This window comes from Lycium ferocissimum, chromosome 4 (assembly GCF_029784015.1).
Source record: "Lycium ferocissimum isolate CSIRO_LF1 chromosome 4, AGI_CSIRO_Lferr_CH_V1, whole genome shotgun sequence".
NCBI classification, from domain to species: domain Eukaryota; kingdom Viridiplantae; phylum Streptophyta; class Magnoliopsida; order Solanales; family Solanaceae; genus Lycium; species Lycium ferocissimum.
The window spans coordinates 30069954-30084542 of NC_081345.1; the positions used below are offsets into that span (position 1 = coordinate 30069954).

General features: G+C 34.6%; 1 protein-coding gene across 1 annotated transcript; it reads left to right on the plus strand.

Annotated features, from left to right (window-relative positions):
• Nucleotides 1–2038, plus strand: LOC132054561 (putative F-box/LRR-repeat protein At5g02930). The gene is made up of 3 exons (XM_059446544.1): nt 1–1233; nt 1324–1512; nt 1617–2038. The coding sequence occupies exons 1-3, from the start codon at nt 40–42 to the stop codon at nt 1791–1793; spliced, it is 1560 nt and encodes a 519-aa protein (XP_059302527.1). The 5' UTR covers nt 1–39; the 3' UTR covers nt 1794–2038.
• Nucleotides 2039–14589: the final 12551 nt, after the last annotated feature.

The window sequence follows — 14589 nt, forward strand, 5'->3', positions numbered from 1 at the left end:
GATGTCCACTGAAGTAGCATAAAGAAGAAAATTACAGTAATGGATCAAATCTCTCAGTTACCTGATCCTATTTTGCAGCACATACTATTCTTCCTACCAGCAAAAGATGGAGCTCAAACTAGTTTGCTCTCCAAGACATGGCTGAAAGTCTGGAATTTGCTTCCTGTATTTACATTTGATTTTCATCACAACCTTTCCTTATGGAAACTCTTGTCTATGGGAAAAGAGGAACCGGAACAAGCTGATGTAAGAGATGCTTTCCCAAGTATTATAGATGGCTCGTTGATAGATCTCCGCACCCAAAAAGCAATAATAGAGAGATTCCGGCTTTCTCTTAAACTTTCGTATCTAAAAAATGCCTCTTGCATCGATGAATGGATAAGATTGGCCACCAATAACTGCATCAAAGAATTAGACTTTCATATTGAGCGGCAAGATGAGGAAGATTGGTACAGTTTGCCAGGTACAACCTTAACTGCTAAATCGCTGATGGTTCTGAGATTGGGCGGTTTTAAGCTAGAGTGGCCTCTAATTGTTGATCATATAAATCTTACTAAGTTGAGGGAGCTATTTCTAACTGATGTCTTTTTGGAGGAACGGATAATCTTTGAAATTTGTTCTGGTTGTCCAGCGATAGAAGATTTAAGTCTCATCAGGTGTCAGGGAGTAAAAGATCTATTGATTTCTGATCTCCCCAAACTTGTGAAGCTTACCTTACATCAAGCGAATGAGATAACTCAAATACATAAAAGCATTCACATTCGAGCTATGTTCCTTCATACTCTGTACTACAGAGGATGTAACAGCGAGTTAAAGTTTGAAGTGACTGAATTCAAGCATCTGAAAGAATTGAGCATAACATTTGAGCAGATTACTGACCCAGTAGTAGAAAAACTTGTTTCTGAACTGCCCCTTCTTGAGAAATTAGAATTGAGCTTTTGTTTGAAGTTGACGAGGCTTAAATTTTCGAGTCGTGTGCTTAGACAGTTGGCATTCCGTTCTTATAAGAGTCTTACGGAAATTGGGATAGATACCCCAAACCTCCTGCGTTATGAATATGGAGCTCCTAAATTGCCTGTCATATTCTCTATGACAGCATCATCTCTACAAGAATCTCATCTCAAATTAATGCCCAACGATCATCTCAGCACAAGTTGGTTTGAAAATTTGAGGGAATACCTAACTAGATTCGAACAACTGAATTCACTGGTTTTGTGTATTACTTCAATGACTGTAAGTCTGCACCTCCCATTATCACTTTCTTTGGTTAATGTTCATTTTCGTTACATCTGATTTGTTATGTTTTTTTGGTTAATCATCAAGAATACATTCGTCGTGGAAGAACTGAATGCAACATCATCCTGCCCTCTATCTGTTGTTAAGCGTTTGAAGATACTGAAAGTTGTGCGGTCTCTAAATTTTGAAACTCTGTTAGATGGTCTGCTTTGGACTTGTCATCCAGAGACTCTGGCAGTTGACAGAATCTGGGAGGACGATGAAGTCTTTGTACAGGTGAATGCGATTTTTCCCGTCTTTGCTTGTATAGGATTTTTTTTCTTATATAGTAAAATGAATTGTAGTACTTAATTTCTCGTTCTTGTTCTTTTCGGGTACAGTTCTTGAAGGAGAAACTAATGGAAAGAGAGATTGTTCCTGCCTGCTGTGACTCGAGACGTTTCAAATGTTGGAGGCACTATCTTAAAGAAGTTAATGTTGAGATCTGTAATAAACAGTTTGGGGATCCTTCTTCATCGCGTCAAGTCTCAACCATTTGTTTCAAACTCAGATGGTAGAATACCGAAATTAGAAGCTCGCTGGTCGTAGGCTGAAAATTAATCTCGTCTGTCTTGATTTGCTATTTTCACAGTGATATGCTTCATCACTACTGCAGTCTCAAAGTTGGATTATGGTATATTGACAGCCTTTGTTTATTTTCTTCTCTTTATGCCTTTTAATTTTTAACCAGATATTCCCATGATTAAAAAAGATAAACTGGAGGGAGACAGTAACTGCTTCTGTCTTGTGTTGTGATCTCTACTTGTTCACCATATGAAACATGTACTTACATATGATATCTCCATCTTTTGATTCTTTTTCTTTGACATCTGAATACAATCAACTTAATGTCTAGTTTAATATAAGGGGAAAGAGTTAAATTTACCCTCCAAGTATGGTTTATAGTTTAAATTTACCCTCCTTCAAAGTTTGGATCAAATTTGCCCTCTCCGTCAAAGTTTGGGATCAAATTTGCCCTCCCCGTTAATATACTTGATAAATTTGTCATTATATGGATGAAAGTCGGACTTGGACTCCACAACATAAAAAAATTAGCCACGTCGGATACACATAGGCTCCACGTAGAATCTCAAGCCCAATTCTCTTTTTAGCCCATTTCCCAATCCCAGTTCTCTCAACCCGTCTCCACAACCCTACTGGTGTTATGGTGTTTCTATGCCAATGGTGCTATGCTACTTGTGCTATGATAAATAGGGTTACTCATAGGCAAGGAACTCTTCTTGCGTAGTATAAATGAACAATTCGATATTTTTTATTGCTTCTACCTTTTGATTTCACAGATGGCATAATATCTTGGCAGCATGTCTATGTGACGAGTTTATCTTCCCATTTCTTCTCTAACATACCCTACCCAGAAATGCACGGCTTCATCAACCTTTTTGTAATACTTGCTAGTGATAGCTGCTCTATTTGGTCCTATAAAACATTATCCCAAAAGCTCAACAAACATTAAACTGATTTGCCGCATTTCAATTGAAAATATTCAGTAATCTATGTTATAATAAAGGCATAGGTAAAAAGATGTCTTGGTCAATCTAAATATGCCATATTCACTACATTTTCATGTTGATACTAATTAGCAAAATGAAAAAAGATGTTCCAAGACTGCAAATTGACAACAATTTATAAACCAACTGATGACCCTTTTCGATGAAGAACAATATCGTTGATTGCCCTTCTATTCTCTCTTAAGTTCCCCCTCTCTCTAAAATACAATGAACTAGGGTTGTGGAAACGGGTTAAGAGAATTGGGATTGGGAAACAGGTTACGGATTAAAAAGAGAATTGGGTTTGGGAGTCTACGTGGAGCCTACATGGATCCAATGTGGCTAATTTTTTTGTGTTGTGGAGTCCAAGTTAGACTTCCATCCATATAAGGGTAAATTTATCAAGTATCCTAACGGGGAGGGCAAATTTGATCCCAAACTTTAACGGAGAGGGCAAATTTGATCCCAAACTTTGACGGAGGGCAAATTTAAATTATAAACCATACTTGGAGGGTAAATTTGACCCTTTACATGAAAGACGACTCTTCCCTAACGCCAAACTGCAGAGACAGTCTCTTTCATGTTTAATGAGACATTAATTTGATTGATTGATTTTCCTAAAATGCTGAGAGCATGTTAAAAATAATTGTTCGTATTTTATTAAAAGAACTATGATTCTTACATGTGATTGCATGGAGTTCAAGAATTTGAACTGCAAATAAAGATCTCAAGTTAATCTTAATATTAGAAGTTTCAATCAAAACGAGATCTCATTATTTGTATTCCCTGAAATAGCCAATCTTTGATATTGGAAAGTAATTGGAAACCTGAGATTGACGTATTGGTTTGATTGGGTAACGATTACAAAATCCGAAACCACGATAATCAAATCATATCCTTAGTCATTTAGTTATTAGAACAAAAAATGGAGACTAGAAATTAGCTTGTGGCGCATATTCATAATTCTTGCATAATGTTACTTCAATCAGGCTTCAGCATCTATTTTGCGAGTTGGATGGTGGGTGACTCGACTCATTTTACGTAGGAATGGCAATTGGGGCAGGACAGGGCGGGGCAGGGCAGGGAAACCACATAATAGGGCAGGGCAAGGGAGGAAATAAATAGGGCGGGCAGGTTAGGGCAGGGCAAAATTTATTTTTTGAAATTTTTTAATAGGACAGGGCGGGGCAGGTCGGGTCGGGCAAGATAGGATTGACCCGTTTATTTTCTTCTCACAACACTAGCTCAGCCTCGCATCACTTACACAAGAGGATTCTGTTACACCCTGAATTTTGGCACGTTAAAGTCGCATCATGAGTTAGTCGACGCAAGTTCAAAAAGAAATTATCTTGAGGTTAAAAGGGATTGAGCTTATTAATATAAATGGTTACAAGAGTCTATAAATAATATTAGTAAGTGGCGGAAGGTTTGGAGGGTGAATGTATCAAAAAAAAGCATGAGTTTCGTCAAAAGTCGGCAAGTTGGGAATACGATAACTTGTATTTTTGGGTGAGAATAGGGGTGCTTCACATGCTAAGAAAGCAATGATATGAAGTATTTGAATCGTATAATGGTCGCTTGTTAAGTTTGGAAGTCAAACGAGTTGTAATATGAAAGTCGACAAAAGGCGTTGCAAATTAAGTTTGTAAATTTCACTGAAATTTCGGTCAGATGTCGAAGAGCTTTTCTCTCAATCTACTTGGAGTTACGAGGTGATTCATCTATCAAATCGAAGGTCTACAAGTCTAGTTTCCAGCACATTTTACCGTTCGTCGATACGACATCAGAGTAGAGAGATATTCACATTTCCGTCCAGGGACGCAAACTGCCGCGGGAACAGTGTGCTAAGTCGGTGGCTTTAAATTTGCCCAAGTATATATAGGCCCCTTGCACGAATTTTTCTTCATTTTCTCACCATCCCCAACCTGGAAAACCCTCAAACCCTCTACAATTAATCCTCCATCAATCTCAATCCAAACTAAGAGCAAATCTATCAACTTTAACATGAAGAACAAATGGCAACTCCGAAATTGTGATTTCTTCACTATTTCACCTTTCGGAGGGAAACTTTGCTTTGAAGTAACTTGGGGTTTGAAGTGATTTTCATGACCTAAGGTATTTTTTAACTTCCTTTTGATCTCTTTGAACTTCTACAAGTAGTTGATCATAGAAATTGGTGAAAACCCCCATAAAACAAGCTCTTCTACATTCTTATGAAACTTTCATGCCCATGAGTTGCTCGATTAAATGTCTAAATGAAGATTTCTATAAGCTATGACCTTGGTTTTGATCTTGAATAGTCCGTATTATGTAGGAAATCGTCCGTAAGGCGTTCGAGGACTGGGGAAACATATATAACTCCATCGACGAGGTATATAGGGCTTTCTCTTCTCTTTTGTGGCATGACTAGAACTCGACGAACGTTTCATTGATACATTCATTCCATGAAAACATAAGTCAATCATGTTCTTATAGTTGAGCAGCCCTCTACTTCATACATGACTTATATTAGAGTACTGTCCATATTTCCATGTTTCTTTGCTTATTGATTGAAACGTTATCGTAAAACTTGAGTCGGCCATATCCCGAAATGGTTAAGCTTACCTCTTCTCTGAAATAACTTGTATTAAAGTGTATTCCCGCATTCTTATCTTTCTTGTCCATCACTTAAAGATGACGGACCTTCCATTGATATAAGTTTCCACTAAATATGAAATGAATACGCTTCCTTGTGATTGACTACTCTTTATTTTATACATGATTGCATCAAACGCCTTTCATGCTTCCATATCTCTTTTGGCCACCGAATTGGAATATTTCTGCTAAACTTGGATTGATCATATACCATCCGAATGATTTGAACTCTACTTCATGTGTAACCCATACCAAGTATCTTACATGTTCTCCATGTTGTTGTCTCTTGAATTGAAAGGTAAAGAATGTAGCGACAATAACGATAATGAGGGTAACGACGACAGGTCACTCCGACTCTTCTTATGATATCTTTCGAGGTCAATCTTTGCATTGCACTTATATATATATGTATTTATTTTCATTACCGAGCCGCGCTATAGTCGGCCGGGTAGGCACTTATATGTGTACCTAGAAATGTTTCTTTCTTTGCCGAGCCGTGTTGTAGGCGGTCGGGTAGGCATGTAGCTGTGCACCTAGATGTATTTTTTTCTTTACCGAGCCGTGTTGTAGAGGCCGAGTAGGCACGTAGCTGTGCATTGCCATTGAGCAGTTGGGCAGAGATGATGATATGATGATGAACTCACCTCACAGAGGGATATATATTATTATATGATATGATATGTTATAAGCCTCCACCGTGAGGAATGATTTTTTACGAGCATACAGTTATATTCCTGTCATGGTTATGGTCGCCCTCAGTGGTCTCGTTCAGAGTTTTAGGTTGTCTCTACATCTCTTCACATGTTATCTATATCCCTTATGCTTATGTTATGTTTATACTTACCGCCTTACATACTCGGTATATCTTTCGTACTGATGCATTTTATGCGCTGTTATCATGCCCACAGGTACGATAGACGGATTGGGGTACCTTTCTCAGTAGGATACCAGAGTTCAGCAGGGATGTTCGCACATCATTCTCCGAAGTTGCTGGTCAGAGTCATCAAATAGGATGCATGCATGTGTGTTTGTATATATATGGCTATGGCTACGTCGGGGCCACTGGCCGGACCAGTTGATGCATATTAGTGCTCTTAAAGGCTTACTGACTATCAGTCAGTGTACATGTATTGTGTTTGGCCTTGCCGGCCTTCTGACAAAACTTGTATTTTGAGACGAAGAAAATCAATTTAGCAAATATGAAAAAAGCATAGTATGACATACAGTGAAGGTTATCTCTACCCAAGAATCACCGAAGTTCGGCACATAAAAGGTGCTCAAATTGGTATTCTCATGATTCCTTCCTTCATGACTTCAGATTGTATCGGCTAAATTTTTCAACTGTTGGACAGAATGTCGACCAATAAAATGTGAGACTCCTACTATATAGGTCAAGTTTAGGATTAATAAAATGCCTCAACTATAGCATTCTATCATATTTGGAAGTGGATTTTGTGGTAGGTGGCTCCGTCCAACAACAGTGTTAAACATGCATTAAAGTTCAATACACTTGATACTCCAATCCACCAAAAGCCAGAAATCATATCTTCCTCCCTAGTACTATAGCAGTAGTATCACAATCTTTGAGGCATAGGATTCGCACTATCTGCAATAGTCTTGTTGCTGGAAAGAAGAGACCAAGAGAATTTACGTATCAACTCTCACCATGAAATGTTTTAGCTTTAGTTTATTAAAATGTCAAATGCAGATGGTGCACTACTGAACATGAATGTGTGGCTAAACTGTAATTAACTGTTTCACCGGAACACAAAAAATTGTAAGCATGTTATTAGAGTTTTCAATGACAACTCATCTTTTTGGCATTAGTTAGAACAACTAATTTAGTATACTGGTTTCTTTAGTCTGCATTCAGTAATACTAACTTCTAGTGCAAAATGAATCTGAAAGAGCAACTACAATATTGTTAGCTCATTTAATGGTAATTTGCTAATATAATTCGGATACAGACAGCATAACTTGCTGTTAACAAGCATAATGAAACATTCATAGGAAGACTATTCATTAACCATGACAGTTCTCCCTTACATTAACAAAAAGTTCAAATAACTTTTATCGTTAAAGATTGACAAATGGGTACTTTATTCTTCTATAATTAAAATTATTTCAGCATTGAATTTTTTTGAAACTGCACGGAAAATTTATATTAGACTTGTCACTTGGGAATGAGATACGATCAATAATTCAACTGTCGTACTTTTCTGTAGATAATTAGGAAAAGACTTAAACCAGAAACACAATTAGAGACAGGGAATGGACAGTGATCAAAAATAAAGTGTCACTATTACTATGAAGATTTACGAAGAGAATGGTATACAAACAATAGAGTCTACAAAAGCAAAACCACATGCAAAATTTATATCTCCCAGTGGCCTGCACCAAATAACTTAATCAGTTATAAATAAATGAGATGTACGAATTCTCTTTTTTGATCAAAAATGAGATGTAGGAATTCTCACGATTCCTTCCTTAACAATTTCAGATACTGTTGGCTAGCAGATGTTTAAAACTGCTTTGCTATTGCCATTTGAACATGTTGACCAGAGAAGAGTGAATTGGTCGTAAAGCTAACAACTTTTAACTACTATATATTTTATATTTAAAAAGGAAATTAATAATAAGAACTTTCTTTCACTAGGCTGTTATTGCTCATAGACTATATTACTTTGAAATTACACAAATTGCAAGTACAACTCAACAGTATAAAAACAAATAGAACCGGGGTCACATGGAAAGGTTATACTCCCTCTGTTCCAATTTGTGTGATCTAGTTACTATTTGGAGAGTTGAAGATGTTGTATATGAACACGATTTAATATTTAAACTATTTTGAATTGTCAAGTATTGTAACTTATAGTACTTTTTATTTAGTTTTTAAATATGTACATTTATTCGTACTATGGATCAGGTCACATAAAGTGGAACGGAAAGAGTAGTTCTTTTTTTTTTTCTAGAAACTGGTACTAAAAAAATTCTAAAAGTAAATGGAAAAAGTAGTTCTTTAGAGATTGAAAAAGATAAAATTGCCCACCTGAAATATAAAAAGGAAGAATATTATCTAGAGCTTCTATTTGCTTTTTGGCTCGATCATTTGCTGCAGCAATAACTGGCTATGAAAAAATGCTAGTCAGCTCCTTCAAAGAATCCTCTTACAAATACACAAAAAAAAACAAAGAAGAAGACTTGGTAAGAACTCAATTGTGGTTCACATTTACTCTATAAATTGACTGACATGTTATACGTGAGGATCAATGGCTTAATACTTCATTCCTCACCAAGACTTACCATCACCGTCAAGTATTGTCTCGAAGTAATGCAAGATTCTCTAATTCCCAGTTGTCCCGAGAGACATTTGAAAGATGCTAGAGGAACAGATATTAAGGTGCTAATACTCGAACCTGCAGAGATTTACATAAATGCATTTACAAGTGGAATAAACACTACCCATCTAAATCAACACTGAAAATCCACTGACTACATCATAGATGGTAAGAAGATTGAGAACGCAATTTCTAAACTACCGAAACCTATGAACAAATATTAGTAGACTTGTTACAAGAAGAAACATAAAACCAGTACTCTCAAGATGTATTTTTTGATTTGAAGAACTTTGGAGAATACCATCAATACAAATATAAAAGAAGAATAAATGCTCGATATTGAAGCTCTGTGACATATGTTGATGCCATTATACTACTCATATCCTACTGCTTTGGCGCAACTATGTTTTACTCTTAGAATGTAGAGTCCATACGCTACTAAATATAACACATTTGAGAAAATTGATTTATTGTGATTAAGGAAATCTTTAAATGAACTTAATCATGACTCATTTCCATTACTTGTACTATTCATCAATGATGTCCATAATTTGTTTTCCTTCTATAGAGCAAAGTGTTAAACATATATAGAGCATAGGAAACAAAAGTAAAACACTCAGGCAAATCTCCACAATCTCTTATTCTGAGTGGATTCAGAATAAAGTTTCATAGACTAATACAGTAGATTGGCATAGCAGCACATATAGCATAACAAAAAGATCAAAACTCATACTATAGAGTAGCAAGCCGAAAATCATGTTCATGATGTTGTAGTCAGAGACAATTCTGTCTCCCTCTGTATGATTAAACAAATGAATCTCGACATGTATTTGATCTTTCTCTGAGCATTATCACCAAAAATATATACATGCAACTTCAGTGAAGGTCAATATTGCATACAACCAATTATGAATTCAAAAAGTACAATTAAGCAAATCAATACACAGTCCAACTCGACATACACCCATAACAGAACAAACAAAGAGAAATGGGAAAAGCAAAATAAATATGCAAGCAAACATAATACGCCAACCATAAAAGTCACACATACACGTACCAATATTATATTTCATTAGAAGTGGAAAAAATGTATCTGATGAGAGGTGAATATGTTGTAGGACCTGTAAAAATAACATCCAAGAAAACTAATTCAGTTGTATGAGACATATAATCAAATACCTTATATGCTTTATGTGCATAATTATGTTATAGTACTAAATCATAACATGAATATTGTATTACCCAAATTACTCGCAAGACCGATACTTTCCAGAAACAGCTGCTAAAAAACTAAGAAACATACATGATATGAGGCAGATCATTATTCAAGTGAACAATGAACCTCGAAAATTCACCCGCACAACCAGATTTGGCAGTCAATTAAATAAACATCACTCATCAATTAACAAAGAGAAAAAACAGAACATCACTGAAAACTTTTTTAAAAAAATGCTAATTAGACTTACTTATTGAAAAAGGACGGATTTTGATCCATCAAATATCCGAATGCATGTGCAAATCAGATACAATTGCTCATATGCAGACCTAAGAATCCAAAAAAAGAATGAAAATAGCTACCATTAAATTGGACACATTGAAGAAGAGAGAGTGGAGAAAAGTCAGAAAAAAGAAGGAAAACTTATCCTAACTCAGAAATACGGCAACAGAGAAAACAAACTCGATCCAAAGCAAAGAAATTAAGACGATGACCTGATTGAACAGCAGTATGAAGGCCCGAAGCAGAGGAGGAGAAGCTAGACAGAGAATAATCTCTTGGCAGATTCTAGAATTTATGTGAATGAGGAAGAAAATGCTATATACATACACAGCAGCAAAGTGATTTACGTTCCAAAGTTGCCGTAAATTGAAAGATTAAAATTACAGTTTTGCCCCTTGTTCGTCCATGTTGTACCCCAACTGCCGTTTCCTGAACCCAAAAAAAAAAAAAAGAGGATAGATATTAACAATGAAGGTGAATATATTACTCGCTCAATTTTTATTTATTTTTTATTTTGAAATGTTTCAGAATATTCAAATTTTTAATATAAGAGTTTTCAACTTTATGTAAGATATATTTCACTATCTAACTTTTAAATTCATGTAATCTTTCTTATCTGACCAATTTTTAATCATTTATTTTTTTCTATAAAAAAAAAAAAAAAAGTGGTGGTGTACATATTAATATGCTTATAACGAAATAGGATAGATATTAGTATTCTTCTACAACAGTATTCACAAATACAACCTTTTCTATCAAGTGATTTAATCAAACAACTAAATTAAAAAAAAAAGCATACGGCAACATGAAAATAAAGAGAGAGAAAAAAAAAAACATATAATGGGCAGGGCTTAGTAGAGTAGGGTAGGGCAGAGCAACTTTTATGAAAACTGCTAAACGGGACAGGGCAGGATGGGTCGAAACTTAGTAGGTCAAGGCTTGCCTCGCTCTAACCCGCCCTACCCTGCCTTATGGCCATCCCTTATTTTACCTAGCACGCAATTCTCATGTGTGATTTAATAATAGGAAATCTGCCAAATTTACCCCTTATACTTTAGTGTATTGTTCACATTTATCCCATATTATACTATGTGGTAAAATTACCCCTGCTGTTAAGAAAGTTTTTAATTTTACCCTCCAATTAATGGAATCCCCCAATTACTCTTCCTATTCAAATTGAATTGATTGCCCATTTTTAAATTGAAAAAATATTGTGTTTTCACTAAGTATTTCAAATTCTTTATAAAATGAGCTAAATAGAGTAAGATTTGAAAATTAGGGCTTATTTTGATTATAAGCTTGGGCGAAATGATATAGATTGTAAAAAGCTAAAATTTCATGGAAATTTCTTAGAGCCCGTTTGGCTTAGTTTATAAGTTGCTTACGACAGCTTATAAGTTGTTTTTAGTTTTTTTTTTTTAGTGTTTGGCTTACCAGCTTATAAGTCATTTTGTGCTTAAAATAAGTCTAAAAAAATAATTTGACCCGTTTAGCTTAGCTTAAAAAAAGCAACTTACAACTTATAAGCTGCTTTTTTGAAACCCATCCAAACAGGCTCTTAGAGATTTGATATTTTCCTAAATTTTATGTCCACATTAAAAAATAGAACATTAAATAATTTTGAAACGATAAGCTCTGATCAATTATCCAAAGTGGTTATTTGTCATTTTCTTCCTAACTGTGAATGGTGACAGTTAGGGCTGGGCGTTCGGTCGGTTAGGTTCGGTTTCACAAATTCGGTTCGGTTTTTCGGTTTGTAAAAAATGGGAACCGAAACCGAACCGAAATAACTTCGGTTCAGTTCGATTTTTGCAATTTCAGTTCAGTTTATTCGATTCGATTTATTCGGTTTAGATATGAAAACTTTCCCACGTGCCCACAAGTAGGCGTTTGGACAATTTCAAGCAATTTTTAACAAACATGAGCTAAAATTAGAGCAATTTTTCTAAGCTCAGAGGAAACAGGAAACAATAACAGTATTAGTACATCTGAACAGAAGCAAAGCTGTCACATATAGAGAGATCGAAAGAGACATGCACATATATATATATATATATATATATATATATATATAACGTCACATATAGAGAGATCGTAAAGAGACATGCACAATATATATATATATATATATATATATATATATATATATATATATATATGCTCCAAGAAAAAAGTGGCTTGTTAAAATTTGATTTTTCGGTTTAACCGAATTAAATTTTGCATAAACCGAAAACCGAAACGAATTGTTGAAATCTTAGAAATTTAAACCGAACCGAACCGAACCGAATAAACCGAAAAACCGAAACCGAAATTAACTTCGGTTCAGTTCGGTCGGTTTTTTCGGTTTGAAGCGAAATATTCCCAGCCCTAGTGAAAGTGGCAGCCCAATAAGTTGACGTAGTAAAAAGTTAAGAAGATTTCTGGATGAGCATTATGTCATATTTATTGCAAGGATTTAAGTTATATGTATTGCAATATGTCACAGTAAATAACTTACCTTTTATTTTATATTATTAATTACTATTACTAAACAAGTTATTCAATTCACTTTTTAAGTTATTCGACGGTGTAAATATTTTTTAATATATAGTGTATACAATTTAATTTATTTACTGAAAGTACTTAAATATTATGTAAACTTAATTACTAGCAGTTGCCTTACAATTAAATTGCTACCTCCTGTGAGCCTCATAGACCATAATTTTTTTATATTCTTGATTATTTGTTGCCTTGTTAGCGCCCCATACCGCCCCCCGTTTCTTTTTTTTTCTTTTTTTTTTGGTGGTTTCAACCCCCCACACCCTTTGGTTATTTATAATCTTTTGTTGTTTTAACGAATATGTGTTCAACCGTATTTATGCAGCCACATAACCTTCTCACTTCAATTGTACACTTCTATTAAGACAGGAAAGTTCTCCAAATGAATAAAGATTGACACGTATATCAGAAACATCCGAAATTAATTCGAATTACAAGCTGTTATATATATTTATACTCATGTGTGATACGATGTTTATTTTGAAAAGTATTTTTTGTTAGAAATATATTTTTACAAGGTAAATAGTTTTGACTAATTATTTTGAAAAGCACTTCTATCAATCTTAGAACAACAATTTTGTGAGTGAGAAGCCTTCAAAAATTGCTTCGAGGGAGAAATTACTTTTTGTAGCTTTTAAGAAATAACTTTTGTTACTACTCAAAAATAGTTTGTTTTTCTCTAAAAAAAAAAAAAATTGAACAAACACCTTAACTCTCTAAAATTAATAAAACCCTTTTTAAAAATAAAATAAAAAACCACTTTTGGGCTCCATGGAAGATTGGTCAAACATTATGGATGACTACATCATTAATGCCATTTATTTGGTTAATAGTGTAGTAGCTAGTAGTACGTAATTAGGAAAAATCTGTATTTGCTCACGACGTAAAGTATCAACGCGTCCCACCTTACGCCCAAATATAGGCTGCTGTTGTTTAATACTCCTATATATGTACATATAAACTCTTTCCCTAATTAAGTTTCTTCTGGAAAGTATACACTTAATTAAGTACTTATTACTCTTGTACCATGGAAATGGAAATTACAGTGAGTACCAAATATTTCGGTTACCAGCTGGCTCTATTTGCAGCACACACAATTCTTCTAATTAACTATGAAAGATGCAGAATTTCAATTAAATTAGTGCGCTCTCTAGGACACGGTTCAAGTGTATGAATTATGATTTAATTCTCAGTTCCAATTGAATAGGCCTCTAGCTAGTGTGTGTATGTTCGAGAAGTCCTCTTTTCTTTTTCTTTTTTCTTGTGAAGTGTCAGGGAGTAGAACATCTTTTGATATCTTCCCCACCTCAATAAGGCTTACTTTAGGTTAAGGAAATGAGAATTAAACCCCACGAAGAGATGTGACCAATTTCATGCATCTGTGAGAATTGAGCATCGATTTAAAAATATGTTGCATGCAGCTTCATTACTGACGCATACTGTAATAAATTGATCTAGTTTTCCAAAGGTAATCACGAAATGAAATTTAAAGCACAGTTCTTCTAAATTTATAAACACACAAATTCCCATAAATAGCATCATGTATATGTTTTACTGTACAAGAACTTGTAATTAAAATTATAATTCACCTAAATTCATAAGTAACTACAAATCTTTGGGGGTAATTAATAATCTGGTCTACTATACAAGACCTTCAAGTACTATCCAAATCTTTAGGGGGAATTAATAATCTGCTCTACTATACAAGACCTTCGAGTACTATATATGTATTCCTTATATATATATATATATATATATATATATATATAAAAAGAGAGATTGTTAATTAGTTTGATTT